General features: G+C 36.7%; 1 protein-coding gene across 9 annotated transcripts in view; it reads left to right on the forward strand.

Moving 5' to 3' along the window:
• Positions 1-24,167, forward strand: part of LOC143244087 (trafficking kinesin-binding protein 1-like) — a 142,765-nt gene that overhangs the window by 93,019 nt on the left and 25,579 nt on the right. For 7 of the 9 annotated variants that reach the window (XM_076488165.1, XM_076488182.1, XM_076488191.1 and 4 more), the window contains exons 4-6: positions 1,686-1,784; positions 22,081-22,157; positions 22,900-23,016. In XM_076488165.1, the coding sequence (XP_076344280.1) occupies positions 1,686-1,784; positions 22,081-22,157; positions 22,900-23,016 (293 nt within the window). Of the gene's footprint in view, positions 1-1,685; positions 1,785-4,597; positions 4,953-20,477; positions 20,704-22,080; positions 22,158-22,899; positions 23,017-24,167 lie in introns of those variants that run through there. The other 2 variants (XM_076488201.1, XM_076488211.1) reach the window with 2 other exon arrangements.

A 24,167-nucleotide genomic window follows, 5' to 3' on the forward strand; every position in this document is an offset into this window, starting at 1 on the left:
TTATAACTGAAATTGAAGTAAAACAATGAATTACAAAAGGTATCGTTAATGATAATATATTGACTAATAACGCACAAAGAACATTAGAACGTGAAACAGTACTATTTATTGTATAAATTAGCATCCGTGTTCAGAACCTCTTGCAGATCCCTCGTGAGCCAGATAATAAAACATCTATTCATTCCAATCTGCCAGAAAACAAAACAAACAAACTTGTAATAGTAGAGTGCGGAATTATTCATTATTCTTCCCTGGTGGTACATTTTGGAACGACTGGTCATTTGGCGTTCCTTTTTGGAACAATATTGACACTTGAAATTCCCAGCCTCAAAAGGTTTCCTCTACTACCTCTTGATATCCATATCCCCCTTTTTCATTACTTTAAGTGCTGACATGTCTCGGGGACAGTTTAGTCCCCTCCACCCATCCTGGACCGGGTTTGCATTTAGCTCTTTTCAACACGGAAAGGAACAAAACTAAGAGATGTTAGTGACATAACATTTGTTCAAATGACATTAAAACACCAGTAAAACAAGTATTTCAAGCTCATTATGACGTACTAAGTGACAAACCCTAATCTTTAATAGAACCCATTCAGAGATAACGTTGATTTAGTGAACAATAAAACTTATAGATTAATAAGATATTCTAAGTGATAACGTTCACTGAGAGATAAACCTTCATATTAACAAATCTTACTGAATGATAAAATCTGTTGAGAGATAAGACTTAATAAATGATAAAAATTTTATTGATAAAGGCAATAAGGCTTAATGACTGGTAACATTTATTGTAAATAAGACCTATAGATAGGGTGGTCTGCGATACTGGAGTAGATGCTTATTTAGAATTACTGTATAGAAAGACTTATTGATTTATAGATTTACTGAGTTTCAAGACTTACAGGATGTCAAGAAACACATGAGCATCGTTTAATATTGTGAAATAGTGCAGTAAAATCTGCTTAAATAATGGTTAATATTTCGAAATTTTGTTTAGGTTTGTAAGTGCATGTTTTGGACATTCAGAATAAATACTTAATCTATGGGAACAGAACATTACGTAAACATTTTCTAAGTTCTATTATTTTATATCTCTCAATATCGGCCATTGCAATAAAACGTATATTTTCGTCACTAACTTACATAGCAATATAAATTATGCGTTGTGATAATTTGTAGAAAAGCATTGCACATATACATAAAAGTTCCAAATAAATTCACTAGATAGCAGCACAACGAGAACAAGGCAAGAATCTGCAATTGAACCTCGTAGTTTCATAGTGGAAAACGAGTATCAAGTAGTCATTTGTTTGTTTTGAATTTCGCGCAAAGCTACTCGAGGGCTATCTGCGCTAGCCGTCCCTAATCTAGCAGTATAAGCCTAGAGGGAAGGCAGCTAGTCATCACCACCCACCGCCAACTCTTGCGCTATTTTTTAAACCAACGAATAGTGGGATTGACGGCTGAAAGGGCGAGCATGTTTGGTGCGACCTGGATTCAAACTAGCGACCCTCAAATGACGAGTCGAACGCCTTAACCCACCTGGCCATGCTGGGTCTCGGGTAGTCGTTTATAATTGATTTAAATTTATATTGAAAATAAGTACAGCAATTTTTAATCTGTTAAATGAGTTCAACTCATCAGGACTTACGCTTGCGTGTGTTTTTTTTTTTTTTTTCATAGGTTACAAGAACAACGACTGGATTCAGACCCCAGTTTTACCGAAGGACACCGACCTCAACCTCAACCCAGAGTTCCTCACCGGATTGTTTGCATACTTTCGTAAGCTTCATTTATCAATTATTACAGTCATTATCATATGAGAGTAAGAACATTTTAAGTACCTGGGTTTAAAGCATCTACGATCCCAGTTGTAAATGCTTTTAATTTTAATTTAATTTATTAATTCTGCGCAAAACTACAAGAGGACTACCTGCGCTATCCGTCCCTAGTGCAGATAGCCCTCGTGTTGCTTTACGCGAAATTCAAAAACAAACAAACAATCAGTCTGAAAGGCTATGGTTTTATTCTACGATGCAAAGTTGGACCTCTTTAAAACTTCTGATAAGCTTTTAAATATTGTTATACAAAATGTCTACTAAAGTATATTTACATCCGCATTTCTTTTAAACCCGTTGGCCTGGCATGGCCTAGCGCGTTAAGGCGCGCGCTTCGTAATCTGAGGGTCGCGGGTTCGCGCCCGAGTCGCGCCAAACATGCTCGCCCTCTCAGCCGTATAATGTGACGTCAATCCCACTTTTCGTTGGTAAAAGAGTAGCTTGGCGGTGGGTGGTGATGACTAGCTGCCTTCCCTCTAGTCTTACACTACTAAATTAGGGACGGCTAGCACAGATAGCCCTCGAGTAGCTTTGTGCGAAATTCCAAAAACAAACAATTATTTAAACCCGTTGAAGTGCAGTGTGCGCATGTTCGCATTTAGGTAGACGTAAAGCTATAACTTTGAAAATATTATATCACCGTAAAAAGGCCTTGGAAATGTCAGCATAAAATCAAACTTAATGAAATAATTTCATTATTTTATATTTTATTAAACACGTTATTGAGAATTACACCAAAATAGTAACAGTTGAAATATTCCTACGTGGGTGAGGAGTCATTTATATGGTGAAATGCATCACAGTGAAACCCATGTTTCATGTGATAAATGTCATTTCTAGACGCGATACTTCTGTTATGTGTGAGGTTAATGCTACATGTGGCAAGTGTCTATGTAATAGTTAGGATAAAGTGGAGGTTAGGGATTTGTTTAAAACGTTGTACCCCTACTCACCATAATTCTAAATACAGGCAGTACCTGAGAAGCGTCCCCGCTAGTACAGCGGTATATCTACGGATTTACAACGCTAAAATCAGGGGTTCGATTCTCCTCAGTGGGCTCAGCAGATAGCCCAATGTGGATTTGCTATAAGAAAACACACACACACCAGAGAAGCTGTATTATTACCATTTGAATTTCTCTGAACGGTTGCTACTACTATTGCTCACCAGGATTGCATCAGTATCGTTAGAAAAAAGTCGTTGTTCGTAAGTTAATGTTAACAAACCAACTAAATGTTTATTTCTACAGTATAGGCTTCTGAATAACTATGAAAAATCAAAGTTAAAGGTATTTAGGAGGCAATTTTTCCAACCGTAGTCTTTTTTCCAGGAACGATCTTTCTTATCTGTTCAGTAACGAATATGTTCATTCTTCCAATTGTGAAAACGTTATAATGTGTCCATTAATCCCAATATATATTGATGAAAGAGTAGCCAAAGAGTTGGCGGTTGATTCTGTTGATTAGCTGCTTTCATTCTAGTTTGTAACTTTTCATTTACCTTCGTGTTGCTTTGCGTAAAATTTGAAACAAACCAAGCCAAGTCAATGAACAAACAAACATACTGTTAAAGTATAGCAGACCGTACGTGAGACAGAGCTCAGATGGTCACGTACAAGGCTGAGAAATATATTGTTCATGTCAGGCTTCATGGGAAATGCCTGAGATGCTCTCTCTTTCAGTTTCGTAAATTTCTTTCTCTTTTTACGGATGGAGAATTTTAGGGTTAAAAAATTAGGGAGTGTTTCGCACAAAGCAACTCGAAGGCTATCTGTGCTAGCCGTCCCTAATTTAGCAGTGTAATACTAGAGGGAAGGCAGCTAGTCATCACCACCCACCGCCAACTCTTGGGCTACTCCTTTACCAACGAATAGTGGGATTGACCGTTACATTATACACCCCCACGGCTGGGAGGGCGAGCATGTTTAGCGCGACGCAGGCGCGAACCCTCGACCCTCGGATTACGAGTCGCAAGCCTTACGCGCTTGGCCATGCCGGGCCCTGCATTGAGATGGATATTTTAATTTTGTCATTTAGACTCGCGTAGATTTCCTTTCTGTATCTAATTATTGACAGACATTTTGACAGAACTAACTACTTTTTATCGAATACGTTCTTTCGTGTGACTCTTTAAGATAAAACAGTTCAAAATTTAACCATGTTATTTTAGAAGCTTGTCTTTCCGTTATGGAGCTTTAACTAACTTTAATCGATACATTATATAATTTCTCTGAATACGTTTGAAGTATGGCATTAGAGACGTTTTAGATTATTTCCTTGGTCTGGTGACTTGAATATTACTTTTGTAGAAGAACACCCTCGATGACTCAGCAGTGAGCCTGAAACGCTAAAACTGGTGGTTTAGTTCTTGTTCTGAGCACAGTGTAGATAGACAGTTGTGTAATTTTGCATGTAATTCAAACGAATAAAATTTATTTGATATATCCTCCTATATAAAATGAGATATTTATTTCATTTATATAATTAAATTGTGAAATAATAACTCAGTTACATTTGCATAGAGACGGCTGTTAACAAGAGTAAGAGCTCAGATAAAGGCACCTGACAACGCTGTAATCTGGTTCAAGATTATCAAGTGAAATTTACACGCAAGTGTCCAATAGCTTATTTACATTTGTCGTGTTAAAAAAAGAAACAACAAACGGGACAAGAATATGTTATTAGTAGTTTAAATGTCAGAACTTTTACTGTGATACGAAGATTCAATTTGCACTCGAGCCAAGATAAACTTTTGAGCGACTGTGGGGTGTAGGAATCCAAAACTCTCGAAGGTGATTGGTTGTTGAGTTTCGCAGGTCCCGTGGAACCTAGGACTTGAACCACACTTGTAGGTGATTGCAGTGAGGCGGTTGATTTTGTTCGTGTAAAGTTGCCGGCTAAGGATACTAAAATTAAATAAAGAAATACGACTTTGTGTATTATACTGATTTATCTGTTTATAATATAACTGTTTGAGTAATCATGTGTCGTAATAAAAACGTGTTTAGTTCTCGACCATTACCGTCTGATATTATTCAGCTAGCAGACTCAACTTGGACAGAACTTGAAATCATGTGCGAACAACGGTCAAGGAACTCCAAAAATGATATTGGTAGGTCTGTAGAATATTGTGAAGTACAAATGAGAGGTAGAAAGAATATGGTTGCACTTCTCTGTTGTTTTTTTTTTTAAGATAGGATGTGTGATTCCAAAACTTGATAATACCATGTTCATTTAAAGTAATGGGATACAACTTTAAAAACTTTAATAAATGATCAAGATAGGCAACTTCCAGTAGTTTTCTAAGAGGTCTCCATCTGAAATAAGTTACCGTAAGTTAAACCAACACATTACATGCCTTTAGTAGGGGAAGCCCACGATTTTCTGGAAAGTACATGCCTTTAGTAGGGGAAGCCCACGATTTTCTGGAAAGCAAGTGAGTGATGTAAATTTGTAATTATTTTTTAATGTACTGGAGCAGCCTTAAAGGACCATGTGGGCCTCTGGCATGCGTAAGTCATATGTAGGTTATGCGTTTGAAAGCGACTGCATTATACCGTTTGTCAGTATATATAATTTCTAGAAATGGCTAAAAATTAATATGTTCTGTTTAACCATCATTCGATGCTACAATTTGATATTTGTTGTTAAACTGTTTTGTTAAAATAAGGTAGCCCCAATGGCTCAGAGGAAGGTCTGAGGGCTTATAACGCAAAAAATCAAGTTTTGATGTACATGGTGAAAATAAAGATAGCTTATTATGAAATATTTGATATCTTAATGTTAGGTTTCGGCGATTTTAATTTTTATTTGCGTATTTAGTATTTAAAGAACTGCATTCGATTAATATTTCAGCTCAAGACGTCGTGAAACGTACGAGTAGATGGTTTTTATATACAGTACACTGTTATCCAAGTTCCTCGTGTATAAACGTGTATCTTGTATAGCTAGGGAAGTAGGGAACCTATTTTGATTTACATACGTGAGAATCAAACCTGGGATTGTTCAGACAACAACTCTCAATCTGGAAGGAACACTATTACGTTTCGCTGTTCAACGTGTAACAGTCTGTTCCATCAATGCTACTCTGTTTTAATAATTTAATGATTATAACAGATTTTTTTATTTTTCACTGAATAAAAACATTTAAACAAATTTGTGACGTTTTTAGCTGGTTCCTCGAAATTAGTAATAGTCCCGGATCTGCTTATGGATATCACGAAAGGGAAGGTTTAAAAGTCATGAATATTTCAAGCTTGATAAAAGCGCATTGCAATAGCATACTTTGTACACAGAAAATACTTGTCTATAATGGTAGAAGCATTTTTTTATCAGGCTGTTGCATAAGAAATGTCGGATTTTTAAAGGAAAATGTGAAAAATACTTTTGTTTAATCAAAATAAGCTTCTTTGGACCCGATACACTTCTGTCAACGAGATGCAAGTTTATGAATGCCATGTTTAAAAAATTGGTCTAATGAAGTTTTAGAAGGTATTTCCAATTGACCTTTGGTTTATAAACGTTGTTCTCTTAAAAATAAATTTCATATGTTTAAAAACGTGATAATCTGTAAGGTAAAGATCTGATTAACATGGTGGATGAGGTAGTTTTATACCGAAGTTCGTTTAGATTTTGGACAGTAAGGTGTGAAACATGAGGTCAAGCATTGTTATGAAGCAGTGTGGGTCTATTGATATTAACTATTGCTGGATATTTTTGTGACAACTTTTGATTCACAATTTCAAATTCATCTAAATATTCCTTTGCTGTGATTTATTCTCGTGTGTTTAATAATGAATAATGGATCATACGAGCTGACGACCACTAAAAACTGACCGTAAGCTTCTAAGGATGAAGAGCTGGTTTTGACATATGTTTGGTGTTTCTTCACTGTCAAGCCACTGTGCGGATGATCGTCGATTGTTGTAAAGAGTGTATTTTTCAGCACATGTGACAATTCTATAGAGAAACAGCTCCTTTGTATGGTAAGGAGTGAGAAACAAATTTCAACTCTTGTTTGTTTTCAGTCATTTCATGAGGCACAGTTATCGAGCTTTTTTCACTTACCAATTGGTTCAAGATGTCGGGAAACTATTGAATAAGGAACAGTAACTGTGAGAAAGCTTGCCGTATATTTGAATCAATTAGGGTCTTCGATTATTCCTCATCAATAGCTGACCGAGGGCGGCTCCGAGGCCCATTTTTAAGGTTTGTGACATCGGAGCGAAATCTCCTAAACCAGTTTTATGCTACGGGCTCATTAGCTCTGCTATCATCAAATGCATGATTTTACCGCATTGTGAGCATGCTTGGACTCATTCAAGAAATTTATACGAATATAAATTTTATCCATGGTGAAAAATTAAAAAGTCCTTGTGCAGTTCGAATCTTTAACTTCATTTTACAGATTTTTTTAGTAACATTTGAACTAATTTGTGACGAGGAGGGTCAAATAATTCTTCATTTACTGCACACACTTATAACAATCGTTGATTTTTAGAGGTATGTTAATACCAAATAATTCCATTTCTTATTTTTGGGTTACTGCGTTGATTTAAGGCTATTAACTTAAATCTATCAGGCTGACCAAATCTTTTTTCCATGTCATTATGTTTAGGGCGATAATATCATTACCAATGAAAGCATCCAATGAACGATTGAAATACTTCAACCGTTACAAGTTTTTTTTTTTTTTTTATTGTGTTGGCGTTATTAGGTAATTGTTTCTTATATCAGTTGGCTTCATTAATAATGCTTTTGTTCCAAATATGTTTCGTATTGTTGACCAAGTTAAGAAAAAGTTTCTTAGTCTCTTGTCGAATTTTATAATTTAACTGCAAACGTTTTTGGGTAGCCGTGTAATTAGTAACTTCGTAAGATTCAAATTTCTATGAAATCATATAAAAAATGATCGTTCGTATTGAACCAAGAGGTAGTTCGGTTAGACGAATTTACAATTGTGCACTTAACAGTTTAAGATACATCTTGATAACAAGTCTCTTTCGGTTGCCTGTGTAGAGATTCAGGGTTCCAGTAACAATCTATGTATGCGAATGACTCTCTGAACAGGTATTTAAGTTAACAGTTGATCCACGAGGACTAGTTTCTATTCTATGAATATAACTATTTCCTTTTCGACCTGCCCGGCATGGCCAGCTGTGCTAAGGCGTTCGACTCATAATCTGAGGGTCGCTGGTTTGAATCCCGGTCGCACCAAACATGCTCGCGCTTTCAGCCGTGAGGGCGTTATAATGTGACGGTTAATTCCGCTATTAACTGGTAAAAGAGTAGCCCAAGAGTTGGCGGTGTGTGGTGATGATTAGCTGCCTTCCCTTTAGTCTTACACTGCTAAATTAGGGACGGCTAGCGCAGATAGCCCTCGAGTAGCTTTGTGCGATATTAAAAAAACAAACAAATTTAGATGCAAAGGTTCACAAAATAGTTCAATTTCCATACATGTCAATACACAAGTTTTAGTTAGCCCTTACTGTTATTTACAGTTGTTCTAGCAACTCTAAGCTGCAGGTAATGTTACTCTCCAGGTTTTGTTCTGAAGGTTTTTATTTGACCGGTCAAGTAATGTTTTGAACTGCATGTGAAACCAAGAAACATGAGCTAGCGACCTCCAGAAAGATACCTTGAAGCTATGATTTTGGTGGATGGTTGATTATTTTGTTATATATTTTAATACAAGCTCGGATACCCATCATTCGTCCGGGTTATGAACTGAAAGTGTGGGTGGATACTACGATAAATAACGCAAAAAATCCAACTTTCAAAGCACAATTTATTTACATATTTTTCCATTATTCATTATTACCTCACCAAAAGTTTGTATAATATTTTAAGAACTCGTTACGTATGTGCTAAAAACATGGTGTATACTGCAATCAGGTAGCTTTGTAGGAAGAGGTATCGTATTAATAATGGCTGAGTGGTTTCTGTTATCCACTTTGAATAGCCATCTTTCAATGTACTTCTACAATGTTTCACATAATTAAAGTCGTTGGCCACAGAAGTGTCTTAGACCCGAAGTTGAAAGGTCATGGGTCAAAGTATGAAGTGAAACGACTCTTCATATCAACTTTATAGTAGCTTTTAGAGTAGAAATTTAAGCTAAGTTTATGTATTACTTCAAAGGCGTCGGCCTTTTTTTTCGTTATTTATTCTGTAGAGGTTACTTGAATGCATTATGAGATATACAAGACGCTTCTGTGCCCTCCCTGACACTGTGTTTTGTGTTATAGAAAGGTTTTGTTTAGATACAAGGACGTGCTGCCATCTATAAATCTATTTAACGTTAGCTTACATCAAACATAATAAATGCTCAATAACAGCATTAATTGGGGTTGGAGGGTGATGTGAACCCCCATTAATATGTTGTTGTTTTTTTCAAACTTTTATTCCACCAAGTTTTGTTGAGATTGGTTCAGCTACCTGGAAGTAATTAAATAACGGACAAAGAGATAAACAGATGTTTAGCTTAATATATGTAAATACCATTTATTGCATCAAACCTCTGTTTGATTTTAAAGCGATTAAAGATTTATGGATTATATTGTTGTGATGGTCTTCCTATTAATCTACATGGACCTATTATGTGGTGGAGTCGATTTATCGTCCATCACAGCTAATATTTCAACGCGTTCCACTCTTTGGGACAGTGAGTACGTTGAAAAAAATATCTGGTCTAACAAGTGATAGTTAAACACTAGACTGTGTTGATTGGTTGTCTTCCCTGTCGTCTATCGCTGCAAAATTAGGGAAGATGGCTCTTGATAATGTTTGCGAGAAATTCAACAAACAGACACAGTGGTATTATATGTTTTAAGAAATCCAAAATGTGTTTCGAAAAGCAAGACAAACAGATCAGATCATCTCGTAACATTAATAGAAGAAATAATGCATGGCTTTAATAAAAAAAAAAAAAAACGTACAGTCGCATGTTTCCTAGATGTTTAGACACCATTCGATAAATTTTGGCCCAACGGACTCTGATACAAACTGTCTGTACACAAGTTTATTCGCTGGGTTTCTAACTTCCTGGATGATAGGATCATCAGAGTAAGTGTTGAGGGCAGCTGCTACGAGTGCTACACTCTGGAGGCGGGTGTTCCTCAAGGAAGAAGTACTTACACTACACTGCCTATCATGTATGTCAGCGACATACCTCTCAAAGAACCAAACCACACCTTTTGGCCACGGTTCAGAGATGATATTGCAGTCTGAAAGAGTATACCAAACCCAACAACAGCGACATACAATATACAACCACTACTAACTGAATAGAATTGTACTGTAATAAATGGATAATTAAAATGAATGTGCACAAATCACGACTCCTTATTTAGAAAATCGCCCAAAAGAAAAGGAAATTAATACAAGTTATATCTAGACAGGATCCTCTTATGGGTAACCCATCGGTGTGAATTCCTGTACGTGGTGAAGGGACCTCTGAGAGAAGGTTCTGTTATTTCAGTTTACCTCCTCTGGGACCTAAACATCCACCCACGTATTTGCCGTGCGTGGCGACCCGTGAAGGAGAGAAAAGGATCCTGGTGGTTGAGTGGTCCAATCCTAACACACTACTTTGGCTTTGAATTCCTGTAGACGGGCATTCTTAGGGTGGCCCCCTTGGGTCAATCGGCTGGTCCATTTGGGCTAGGGTAAACCAAGTACCAGTGTTGAATGTTCTCAACAGGTGTTTTGAACATTGTATCTGATGCTGGTGTTTGGGTATAGTGCTCACAAAACCCTGGCATTGCTGCAGTGTTCTTGTTTGACACTGTAGTGAATAGTACATAGTAGGACTGTATGGTGGGGTAAGTGGGCACCGAAATTTCCATTTTTTATTATGGATCTTCCAAATAAGAACTTAAATAGTGAAAAAACATTCCATATGAAAACGACTACGTCTTGAAGATTCTGAGCAGCAATCTTCAACATTTGTAACACCTGTTGTACCTCATTTTTATCCTACGTTCTCTTTCAGACAAACTTTTAGGGCAAATGTCTCTCTTTTTCATTCAGAAGGGACTAGATGGGCTTGCTGGCTCTCTCAAGTCAATAAAGAAGCTTTGATCTGGTGACATTCTGGTGGAAACATCCACATCTCAACACAGTGAACTCCTCGTGCATTCAAAGGCAATTGGGGATATACCTATTGAGGTTACACATCATGTTACTTTGAATTCATCACAAGGAGTTATTGTTGAGAGGGATTTGAAGAACATCTCCGAGTCAGAGATTCTCGCTGGATTCTCCACTCAAGGTGTTTCTGTAGTGAGGCATATTTCCACTCGCAAAAATGGAATTACGATGCCGACCAATGTCCTCATTCTGACATTTATGTCCCCACATCTGCCTCCCACCATCAAGGCAGGTTATCTTAATTGCAGAGTATGGCCATACATTCCAAACCCTCTCCAATGTTTCCAGTGTCAATAGTTTGGTCACTTGAAGATGTCATGTTGTGGCTCCTTGACTTGTGTTCATTGCAGTGGCAAGGACCATGATGCCTATGAGTGTGAAATGTACCCTCATTGCATCAGTTGCAATGGCTGTCACCTGTCCTACTTTTGTTCTTGCCCTAAATGGTTGAAAGAAAAAAGAGGTGCAATGTTTGAAAATGATTCATAACATTACTTATTCTAAGGCTCGAAACTTACTGTCCACCACTTTATCTCGGACGTGTGCTGCTGCACTTCGTTCCACAACTACAGTGGGAGTGCAGACAGATCTCTCTGTGCCTCCAAAATAATCATTCTTAAAACAAATGAAAAGACTTTTGACCTTCATGGTTAAAGTTGAATGAACTTCAGCACCTATTTTTGTCCCTTACATACATTCTAACAAACCCAAAGATCCACATCCTTTAGTTCTAGGTACAGGCATTTCCTCGGATACGTCTTCTTTTCCCACTTTAAGATGCAAAAAATCATTTGTTTACGTCCTCAGTAACTGAAATTCCCTTCCAACAGCAAAGACCTGCCCAATCGACCCAGGGCAGGATCCATGGAGGTCGATAGACCTCCTCGAATAAGGACAGTAAGGAAAATATACGTGGTCGTAAATAGAAGGGTTCTCCACCCAATTTGCCTACACGGAAATAAAAATTTGTACATTGAAACAATGGAACTGTCGAGGTTTACGTTCTAATCTGGATGACATCAAAACTGACTGCTTGCTACCATCCTGTATGTTTTTTGTTTTTTTACAGGAAACAATTCTGAAACCTGCCAATACAGTCACCATTCGGCGGCTTTCTTTGTACAGAAATGACAGGCTTTGATGGATGAGTGTATGGAGGGGTGACACTATTGGTTGATCAGCATGTACCCACCCTGTCTTTGCCACTCAACACACCCTTGGAGGCCATAGCCACCCGTGTATCCTTGGGTCATACCATCACTGTTTATTCTCTCTAGCTGTCACCTGGAGAGACATGATCAATCAGTCGTTGATGCTCTCATTGAACAGTTCTCAGCTCCATTTTTAATATTGGGGGACTTTAATGGACACCATTTCCTCTGGGGATGTGCTGCTACTGATAGGAGGGGTTGTTCTGTAGAGCGTATGCTCTTTGATCAAAACCTTTCTCTTTTCAATACTGGTTCTTCTACTTATTTTCATGCACTTAGTCAGTCTTTTACTGCTATTGATCTCTCAGTTTGCTCTCCTTCATTATTCTCCCAATTTTCATGCAGGGTTGACAATAATCCATGAGGCAGAGATCATTTTCCTATAATCTTGAGAGAGACTGGCTATGGTTGATGCCACCTGACCCTGGTGCCCTGGTGGAAGTTGGATCAAGCAAACTGGTTTTTCAGTGCTCTTGCAGAACTAAATCCTCTCATTGTCTGTAAGCCATCAATAGACGACTGTATGGCAGCAGTAACTGACTGTATTATACAAGCAGCTGCTCAATGTATTCCTAAAACCTCGACACGTTTTCCACTATATCCTCATCCATGGTGAAATCCTGCCTGTCACATGGCATGGAAGGCTCAAAAACGGACCTACGATAATTTCGGTAGATGTCCCACACTCTTGAACTGCATCGCCCTTCAGCAGACCCGTGCGCATGCTCGGTGGATAAGATATCAAAGCTAGAAGGAATCTTGGATTATGTTCACAACCAGCATATCTTTTACTACTAGTTCCAAAGTCATAAGGGACAGGATTCGAAAGGTCAGTGGGCAGTATACTTCTGTCCCCCTCTCGACCTTGCTCTCTGATGGCCAGGAAGTAGCTGATACCCGGAGAATCACCGATACTCTAGGTGAAAGCTTTTTCCGGGTATCTGGCACTTCTGCTTCTTTCTCCACATTTTTCGCCATCAAGACTCGGTCAGAGTGATCACCTCTTTTGTTTTGAGCTGATTGTCTCTGACTTTTATCGTCCCTTTATACTGGTGGAATTCAAACTGGCCCTTCATTAGTCTGGCAGTACATCGGTTGGACCTGATGATGTACACTATGACATGCTGCACTATCTATCTCCTGCCTCTCTTTCTATGCTTCTGATTGTTTTTAACCAGATCTGGCAGGAGAATGTTTTTCTTGAAGCCTGGCGCCAGGCTATTATCCTGCCTTTCTCCAAGCCTTGGAAGGATCCCAAGATTCCTTCAAACTACCGTTTTGACGAGCTGTCTCTAAGACCTTAGAAAGGATAGTTAATGCTCGTCTTGTTTGGTTCCTCGAATTAAACAACCTCCTTTCGCCCACCCAGTGTGGGTTCCGTCGACAGCACTCCACCACAGACCACCTAATTCGTCTTGAAACATCTGTCAGAGAAGCCTTTCTCAACCGCCAACATCTTGTATCAATATTCTTTGACATAGAGAAGGCTTACGACACAACATGGAGGTATGGCATTTTGCGAGAGCTCCATATATATAGGTTGCATGGCCCTTTGCCCATTTTTATTCAGAATATTTTAATGGACATGAGATTCCAAGTTCGTGTGAGTTCGACACTTTCCCGTTCTTTTCCACAGGAACTTGGAGTCCATCAGGGCTGTGTTTTGAGTGTCACACGTTTCAATATAAAGATTAATCCCCTCACTGAACAACTCCCTCTTACTGTTGCAAACTGTTCTGTGCCGACGACTTTCACATCTCATGTCAGTCGTCGAACGTGAGGTATATTGAGCGGCAGCTACAGACTGTCCTCAATCGTTTACTGAAGTGGACCACAGCAAACGGTTTTAACTTCTCTAAAACCGTTTGTATGCACTTTTGCCGCCAAGTTCTTGAGCTTATCTTTGACTGTAAGCTAACTTTTATACCACACATCAAAGAGCTACGGGTCAAATGTACAAGAGCACTGAACATCATCCGTGTTCTCTCTTTTATCACTTGAAGAGCAGATCGATGTTCTATGCTAAGGATATATGGGTCATTCTATATCAAATCATCCATGGGAGGAGGCTGCAGGTGACCCCTCACAGAATGCCTTGAAAAAATTCATATGTGCTCACCTACCTATATAATGAAAAACTGCCAAAGATTAGATCAATATCTCTAATCGTTTCTGATTTACAGCCATGTAAATTTTTTTTTTTTAATTGTAGAGAATTCATTTCCGGGCATCTTTAGCTGCTTAAAACTGTAAGAGTAATGGTGGTAGAAGGCTGAAATTTGCTACACTGACTGAATTAATCTCGCAGAATTCAAAAATGGCCTCAAACCAAGTTTATCTCTCTTAGGAGTTGCATAGTGAGGCTGTAAATCACCTGAAAACCCAAAATCGTAAAAAACATTGGTTTATTTAATAAGCCATAGCTCTAAGACTTAATATGATACAATGCTGATTTTTTTAAAAATATCTTATAACATATCAGTTGATAAATCAGTTATTGTTGTAATTAAAAGTATGTTAGATCTTCTGTAAAAAAAAAATTTAGCTGCATGCAACTATTTATGATTTAGTTAAAAATAGCCCTACTTCAGGCCACAGTTTGACCATGTCACCAGTTATTCAGCCTTTTCAGATTTTTACCATATATTCTTACATTTCTGAATGATCTAAAAACAAATCAAGATGGTGTTCAACCTTCTGTTTGAGTTATTTTTTAAAGTATCCTCTAACCATACGTTTTTTATTTAAAAAATATTCAGTTCGGGTGTGTTACTGTGTGCAAATATATCCATACAATTTTGAAAAATACCTGTCAGAATGTAATGAATCCCACTGAAATATTCCAAATAGCCTTTCACAATGTTAAATAATGAAGTTGTAAGAAAGAAGAATGAATTTATTTCTGAACAAGTTTATTGGCATAACTAGTTAGATCACAAGTTGTTTCCAAAATCTGGATGATTTAACATGGAATGATCCATATCGTGTTCTTATTCGATCGAAACTTGACTATGGATCACTGGCCTAAGGCTCTGCCAGACCATTGGCCTTAAAGATGCTAGACCCCATTCATCATCAGGGACTTCGGTCTGCACTGAGGCTTTCTGCACTTTCCAGTTTAGAGCTTATGTATAGACTTATGAACCTTCTTTGCACCTCTGCTGTTTGCAACTGTCCTTACTATGTTTCGAAACTTCGTTCCTTACCAAAGCATTCCACCTGGGGATGTGTTTTTCTTCTTGGGTGGACCATGCTTTTTCAGAACAGACGGTTTGCCATTGTTCCTTCTGGCCTTCGTATTCAGGCGTAGTTCGATGAATTGGGTCTGTCCTTGGATAATATTGCTGTATCCACTAGTTAGCCCATTTCACTATGGCTTCTTATAGTTCCCAATTGTGACCTATCTTTAAGTCCTCTGAGAAAAGTAGATATTCCCAATTGGAAATACTGTTTGTTATTTGCTGAACATCGTTTGAACCATCCCTCCATTCCTATTTATACAGATAGTTCAAAATCAGGTGGCTGTGAGGGCTCTGCCGTGGTTTGTTGATTGCACGCAGAATCCCCTCTACAGGTTCTGTGTTCACTGCTGAACTATACGCCATTTTTATTGCCCTGGATCACATAGAAGCTAAGCAGTACTCAAACTCCTATCTATACTGACTCGCTTAGCTGGCACGGAGTAGACTCAAATACAGGACCATAGTCCATGTATGGAACAGGCACAGCAGTGATAGTGCCAGAACAGATAGACTTAGCTGCAGTGTCAGCGAGCTAGTTCCAGCTGGCAGTCGACTTGGAGTAAGCAACGTGAAAACAAGCTTTTCCAAATAAAATCCTCAATTGGACTTTGCCCATCTTGTTTCCGTAAGGATCGGAAAGAGGAAGTTGTTCTAACTAGATTACACGTTGGTCAGTTTTTTAACTAATCGTTTTCTTTTATCTGGGACTGATGAACCAATGTGTTGTCTGTGTAACACTCAGGCCACAATAAGCCACATTTTACTGTCTTGCCATCGTTATGACTCTCAACGACGGCACCATTTTAAACATGTTCTGTTCCAAGGTTTGTCCATAACGTTACACAGTGTTATTGGTGAAGGGGACACTATCCACCTTGGTAATATATTTAGTTTTTAAAGGCTGTTAATCTTTTTAATGCAATATAAGTTTAATTTATATATTTGACCTTTTTTAATGTGATTTCCTTTTAAGAATTAAAGTATATATAGTTCAGTTTGAAATTAGAAAATGGCCGTAGCGTTAAATAACTCGGAATCAGGACTGGAAAGGTCAACTTCAGGTTACTGACGGTGGTTTTTGTACTTACCTGTTAGTCTTCCTGGTGAGTTATGATAATTACAATTATGCTACAAAAAGTTCAAAAAATAAACAAGTACCATAAAACTACTGTTTACATCTAGTCTACAACATTAAGAGAAAAACCACACAAGTTGTAAAGGACAAAATTGGTAAGGATTACAACTGACTTAAACCAGACATTAATACCTAAAAATCGTAACCTAGAAAAGAGCGAGTTACCTTAGGAGTCTGACTGGTAACAAAGGAGGGGCTTCACCAGAAAAATGTTTTAAAAATTTACGAAACGCACACAAGACCAGTCTTGGAATATACCTGTATAACATGGATAAAACACGCACATCAACAAACTACAGCAAATAGAAACTAAATCATATAGACTCCCACGATCAATAACCAAAGTTTTTTTATCTAACTTCTCGCACAGACACCTCGATAATTAACTCCATTATTAAGAAAAATATTAACAAAATAAACTAAGTAAACTACACAGTTGCAAGACCATGATTAACCAAGTCCTAAGTGTCCCTCCTTCTAAACATCATAAACAAGAAAAAAATAAGACTAAATAGTTTTAACTACATTCTAGACGCAAACGTAGATCTATTTTTAAAATGTTTTGCATGTAAGAGTAGGATTATGTGTAACTGGAACTATTTTGTGAAAACGGACTAATAGTGTGTGATTATACCCAAGTGAATCTAGTGGCTCTTGTTACCACATGAATTGGAATTGATACGAAAAGGGTATGTTAATCAAAACTATGGACAAAATGTTACATACATGCAACGATGTAACCAGAGTTGTTACCTAGGATTCAGTTACAGTGCGAACAAAATAACAATTCCAGAGAGGAAGGAAGAAGTCAACGCTGAACCTGACCCTTCCTGGTCCTAAACATGGTTCGAATCTCGATGTAGAAGAAGTAGTGGTCTATTACAAATAGCATTATTAACATATTTCAGTCAGGTATACAACCTCCAATGTTGTATGTTAAAACTTGTTTCATTTGATCTCTTTGTTGCATTTGTTTTAGGGCGTGTGAACATGGCTTGTAGGTAGGTTCACTGTGGTTTAGTTTTGCTTGTATTGATGTCAACACTGTAATCTGCTGTGTGTAATATGATGCACGCCTCACGATTTATTGTTTTTATTGTTCTTTTATCCTTAATATTATGGCCTCTTTCTTATGTTACAATAGTTTTAATTTACTGTAGTCAATGGAATATTCGTACAAATTTGATCGCTTGTCAGCGTGTGCGAACATTTATACGTGACAATCCAGTAATTTTGTCCTCGATTTGATAAAAACGCTGGATCTTTCATGTGCCATCTGAGTGCTACATTATTCAGGTATCGTAACATTTGTAATAAATTACAATATTTTCAGTAATTTTGAAATACTGATACAAAAATTAATAGTTAATGGATTTAATGAAGAAACTTTAAATAAAATTATTAAACTATTCTGTAACAAATATAATAATGTATGTAATAAATATTAAGAAATAAAAATTAGAGAAAAGTTACTAATAACTATTTTTAGTTATGAATAAGGTTATTTAACAACTTGCACTACTTTATGCGGATGTATACCTTGCTGCATATATTTTAAATAATTAGTTATTTAGTTATCACTACTAACGTGCTTTTTATTTGCTACACTCGAGCTACCAAAATGGTGTTCGAGAATTATGCATGTATTGAGTGGAGTTGGCCTTGAAAATGTATCCAGGCTGTATTAAGTTTCAAGGTTACAATGTAAAGATAATGTTCATCAGTTGGACCCTTTCAGAGTAGGGGTTTATTATTTGACTGTGGTCGATTTTCTGCACTACATAAAACAAATATCGAACCTAGAAGTAAAAATGTTTGTGCCTAAAATCTGCATGAATGAAACTAACTCGTGTCTCAAATAATTTGACAACTTTCAGTTGTTTAAGTAGCCGGTAAACTATTATTAGTCACAGCTCAAAACTCGCAACTCTAAATCTTTATTTTATCGTTAAATGGTTCGGTTGTGGACTTACGATTAGCTATGTCTGAGAGTTTATGGTTCAAGCCGCGATGCCACTAAAAGCTTTGCATTTTCAAGTGTGAAGGCGTTATAAAAGTGACAATCAATCCCGTTATTTGTTCATAACATGATAATCCCTTTATGGTGACGGCTGCTACCGACTGGCCACCCCTCTTCCGTTCCGGCCCCCCGTTTTTTTCAGTGATTCAGAATTTAAAACGACTATATCAGAACCCTAGGGGTCTTTGATCTGGTCATTTAGCACGATTACGCATAAAGTGCCGTTCAGGTTGAAAATATCAGTTTCAGCACGTGATTTGAAGAGTAATCCTGTCTGCTTCTGTGTTGTTAGTTATGGATTTGTCTTTTATCTTATCGCATCTAATGTAAATAAACTGTTCCGTTGCTTGAACTTGATTGTTGGAATGATCAGTTTCACTTTGAGTTTAAATACCCCCAACATATATTTCGTATTTTTCATAACTCGTGGAAATTCTCGCTTTCAGCCAGTGGTCACTGTCTCCTCTTTGGCTCACCTTGTCGCACCAACTGTGAAAGTCCTGTTTGTGCTATTCCCCTGATGTGTCCGAGATAAATAAGATTGTTTTTTTTTTTACTGTATTTATTTCTCACGGCATATTGAGTTTTTATTTAGTCTTTGTTTGGTTCTCACAGTTTATTTGGTGTAGTCGGCTATTAGAAAAACAACAACCGAATTCTTACACGTCTTGTAGACTGTGAAGAAATACATGTTCAAAATAAATTGTTCATTGTGTCTAACGAATACATCCTTATTTTTTATTGTTACACTTATCACTTAGTTCAGTAGGTAAACTGATTCTGCGCCCTATGACAATGCACGCTTCAACTTTCAAGAAAAATGTTGCAATGAGACATAAAATGTATTCTATTTTGTGTCGTTTTTTTGGTATGCATACGTTGACATAAATATTTAAGCTTAACGTAAAACAATACCGGATTTTAATTCTTTAAAACAATTGGTTCAAACCATTCGGATGGAAACAATGACGTTCACTTTGTTGGTTACATCATATCACAGTCTGTTCTGTCAGATCAACGTAACAAATGATTGGTTCTTGAGGAATTTTTTGTTTCAAAATGTTTCTTTTATTATTGTCTACTTCATCTCTGACATTTTGGGGATATGATTTATATTAATTCTCTAAAGGTCATGACCTTGACTATCTTCAGTGGTATTGTAACTAGGTTCACACTGTTTATTAACAATGATAGATTTGCTATCTGTCCAGTAGACAGTTACCCCCCCCCCCCAATGCTCCATTTCTTCTAATTTGCACTTATGATGTTGGTGAAGGTAGTTTATTACATCATTAAGGATATGACGGATTAATTTTTTGGACGTTATTTTGCCCTTAAGCCCTTGTAATGTACAGGGTGGCCCGTAAGTCCCTACCCATCCATATGTTATTGTTATATTCAATTACGCATGTATTATAAATTTGTTTCTTTTTTTCGGAGAAATATGGCCGATTGTCAGCCCATGTTGAGGAAAATGTCTCGCAGAACATGACGTTGCATAATATTGTGCAGCAAGAATGAGGGATAGCACACAGATACACTGGATACCTGAGATATATGGATGGGTAGGGACTTACGGACCACCCTGTACATCATTAAAACTCTTAGGCAAATATTTGTTTAGGTTATAAATGTCTTTTTGTTTGTGTTTTTATTGCTTTGTCCTTAATACATGTTTATATGTATTTCTGACTCTTAACAAATAGTGATTTCTCATCAACCAATAGAATGTATCCACGTTTTTAACTACCATTGGAGGGTCTACTGTTATTTACACACCATAAAGATATGAAGTCTCTTATCTAAGTATCCTGTTCTTGTAACAAACAACTTTATTTATCATATTTTTATGCAATCATTTTGATTATAGGTCTTAAAGTACAGTTAATAAGAATGATAAAGCTACCAAGTTTAGAAACTGGCAGGTTTCCCAACAGCCCTAGCAAACACGACATTTTGGGTATCCAATCTTGTTTACGTAAAATAAGGCTTAGCTCTTCAGTGTAACAGTCAGTTGTAATGGTATTTGTAATAAGTTTGCGGATTTAATGTTCAAGGAAAACTTGTGTAAAAGTAGGAAGAACCAGTGATGTTAGGAAGGATACGTAAGTAGAACAGACACTCAAAGAAACTGATTCTGTAACTTTAGTAATGATTTTTTCATAATATGCGATGTTTGAAATAACTGAGAAGGTTTGAAAATGTCGGTAGTTTAGATTTTCGGTTTTTAACTCTCGTACATGCGTATAGAAGTTAAACTTTTCGTGTTTGTTCAGGTATTGAACAAATAAGGTGTAAAACACGTTTAATGTCGTGTGTATATGTAGACAAATGAGGCAAGTAGACACTGAACTGCGGGTGATATTCCTGCTAATCACGAAAATATTCAGTGTGTGGTACTATTTCAAAAATGGGTAACTTGTTAGAAAACTGACGTTCACATTTCGTTCAATAGCTGCATTGTTAATTACTGTTGGACAGCTGTATCACTGAACTTTGTTGCACAGCTGTAGAGAACCCCTTATTAATATATCCCTTGTTTCAAACTATCGTCCCACAAAGTTTGGTTGCGATTGGCGTAGCGACCTAAGAGTAGTTAGATAACGGACAAACAGGCAGACACACACATTTGTGCTTTATATATAGAGAAATTTTGATAATTCTAAAACACTAATTAAATATACACCAAAAGCCTTAATACTGCAAATTTGTACCTGTAAATTACACTTGAAAGTACTTACTCTATTATTGCGATAAAAAAATTTAACGGAAAGTTTTTGTACTGTATAAAACGTAGAATGTAGAACTCCGTTGAAAAGAAATTGGTAGAAGTAGGAGGAGTTCAGGTACTGGAGACAGAGAGCAAGCGTTATTTTTCCTTTTAGTGTTTAGTGAAATTTCATGAATATTTTGGAGAATGTCTGTTTTTTTGCCTTGAATAAAAGTTGCGAGTTAAAAGCATTTAACACACAAATATTGAACAAACCACGAACTAAAACTGTTCCATTGCCTTTGATTTTCTAGAGTTCATACAACTGGCGCTGAATTGTGAATTTGACATCCATGGATTGTTAGACTATTGTTACAAAGTCACACTTGGCACCTTGGGGTCGTGGGTGCGTTATAAGAGTGACCGTTAAATATCATCATTCGATTAAATTAGTCCAGGAGCTGGTGGTCGGTGCCGTCGACTCTCTATTCTTACCTCTAGTCTATCAGCTCAAAATTAGGATGACTACCACCGATAGCTCAGTGTAGTTTTGTGCAAATACTTGAAACAAACATTTTAAAACATTTGTCTGATGTCGCATGAATCAGAGCTTGGAATTTTTGTGTTTTGTGAATAGTGTTTTTAATGTATCTAATTCTGAAATATTGGTATATCTGTGCTCAGCTACAGTTACAATGAGGAACGTCTCTGTGAAACGACTCTTATAGAAGAAACATCTGAGGTTATTTCCTATGTTTTTTGTTTCTTTTAGTATCATGTGGAGATCGCCTTAGTCAGATGACCAAAACATACAATGACATTGATGCAGTAAGAGCGTTACTTGAAGAGGTAAGTTTAACTCTATATAGCTGTATGTATGAAACTATACAATTGTGAGCGTTTGTTTTTCAAGAATTATTTGCAGAAATTGATCAAAATTTAATTAGTTGAAATGTTGTGTTTTAATGCAAGATAAGTTACTGGTAGGATAAAAGGTTTCATACGATGCGCCGAAGGAGCGAAAGTAATACCATACGGATTTTGTGTTGCATCGTGTGTTTTCGTTCATATGTTGCTTCTGTTTATCAATGTTTTAATAAACCGAGTTAGTGGTTAGCCTTGTCAAAACGATAACATTCTACAAAGCAACCGCAGAGAATGAAATACTTGATGAAAACATCGATTGTTACATACAACATGGTTACATAACTAGTCTGAATACTCGTGCCAGTGGCGAATTTAAGGTTGTGTGGGCTCACGAGTTAATAATTTTTATGGGCCCTGTATCACACGTAATTTTACATTATCAATAGACCATCATTATGACCATGGGCCCTGTGGCTGAGATCCTTCTAGCCCGTAACTATATTTGCCACTGACTTGTGCACTCCCGAGTGTTGAGTATCAATGTACCAGCTGAACCGGATGGATGGTCTGAATTTTAACAGAATTGTGAAATGGATTTTAAATCCCTACAAGTAAAGTTTACATTCAATGCACGTCTTTGCTGTTTCATTAACCAGTATTTGTTTATCTGTAATAATATTTATGGTGAATATATGAAAATAGCTATTTTATTTTTTTATCGTAGAAAGAAAGAGATCTTGAGTTAGCGGCTTACATTGGCCAGTCCTTGCTTGACCAGAATAAACAGCTTATACAGAGAAGTGAATGCCTTGAAAAAGATCTTGCTAATGCCAATGGAACCGTGAGTTGACATATCTTTTATTGTTTTTATTAACTTTAAAATGAAATCTACCTTTTATTAGTTTTGTTTAATTACTGATGCGAGATTTACTTGTCCACATATTGTCAAGTAATTGAAATGCTTTGTCTCTGAGTGTTATTTTGAAGAAGAAAATCTGATTCTTGGCTATATCATTATTGGATTCTTCCTTTTTATATTTGGAATCAATTATCTAAGTAGACAAAATGCTTTAGGATTCAATAATTTAGTGCAATACTTATTTATCAGGAACTGTGTTTATTACATACATTATTGATGAAGTGATATTTAGTATATTATTAAGAGTTGATTAATGTCGTATGAATAATCGGTTAGTAGTTTTTTAGTCACCACTAGAGAAAGGAAGAAACCCACCATCTGATTGTATACAAAAACACTATGGTTAAGATCCATGCAGAATCTTGTTTAGATGTATGATCATGGTACCTATCAACCCGTGTAAGGTATTTATTGTATTCTCGGCTGGATTATGCATTATGAAGTATTGCATATTTTGGAAAGAATGGATCATTTTTGGATCCATCATTTTGTTGCCTCCATATATGTTTTTAATTTTATAAATATTCACTAGACCAGTTTTAGATGGATCCTTTGTTCAGTAATACATGTTTCTTAGTTCATCAGAGAAGATGGGTAAAACTGGTTCCAATAACTAGTCAAAAGGACCATTTTAAATTGGTATTATTGCCTTCCATATGATCTTTAATTTTGAGAATGATGAGCCTTTTGTTTTGGTATCTTTCCATCTGGATTGCCGCATTTATGATTTTCCTAGACAACATCAGCTCCGATATTATCTTATCGGATTTCAGAACGTTAGTTATCATAATATCAAGGTTGTGTTTTATATTTCATTTAATGGATATGAATGTGCATCTTTGTAGAGTTTGTGATGTTCTGTATTATAATATTTTTATTTTGTTGTCAACAGTTTTCACGGCCATTCTAAGTTAGTGATTTATTATCAGACACGCATGTTTTTCCTTTAAGTTAATATTTTTAAACTACCTGAATCCAGATAATCCTATCACTATTATACGAGTATGCGATTCAAAGGCATCATCCAAAATAACGATACATTTGTTTCGGATATCATAGCTAGTTGGAAAACT

Source organism: Tachypleus tridentatus, chromosome 1, assembly GCF_004210375.1.
Source record: "Tachypleus tridentatus isolate NWPU-2018 chromosome 1, ASM421037v1, whole genome shotgun sequence".
Lineage (NCBI taxonomy): Eukaryota > Metazoa > Arthropoda > Merostomata > Xiphosura > Limulidae > Tachypleus > Tachypleus tridentatus.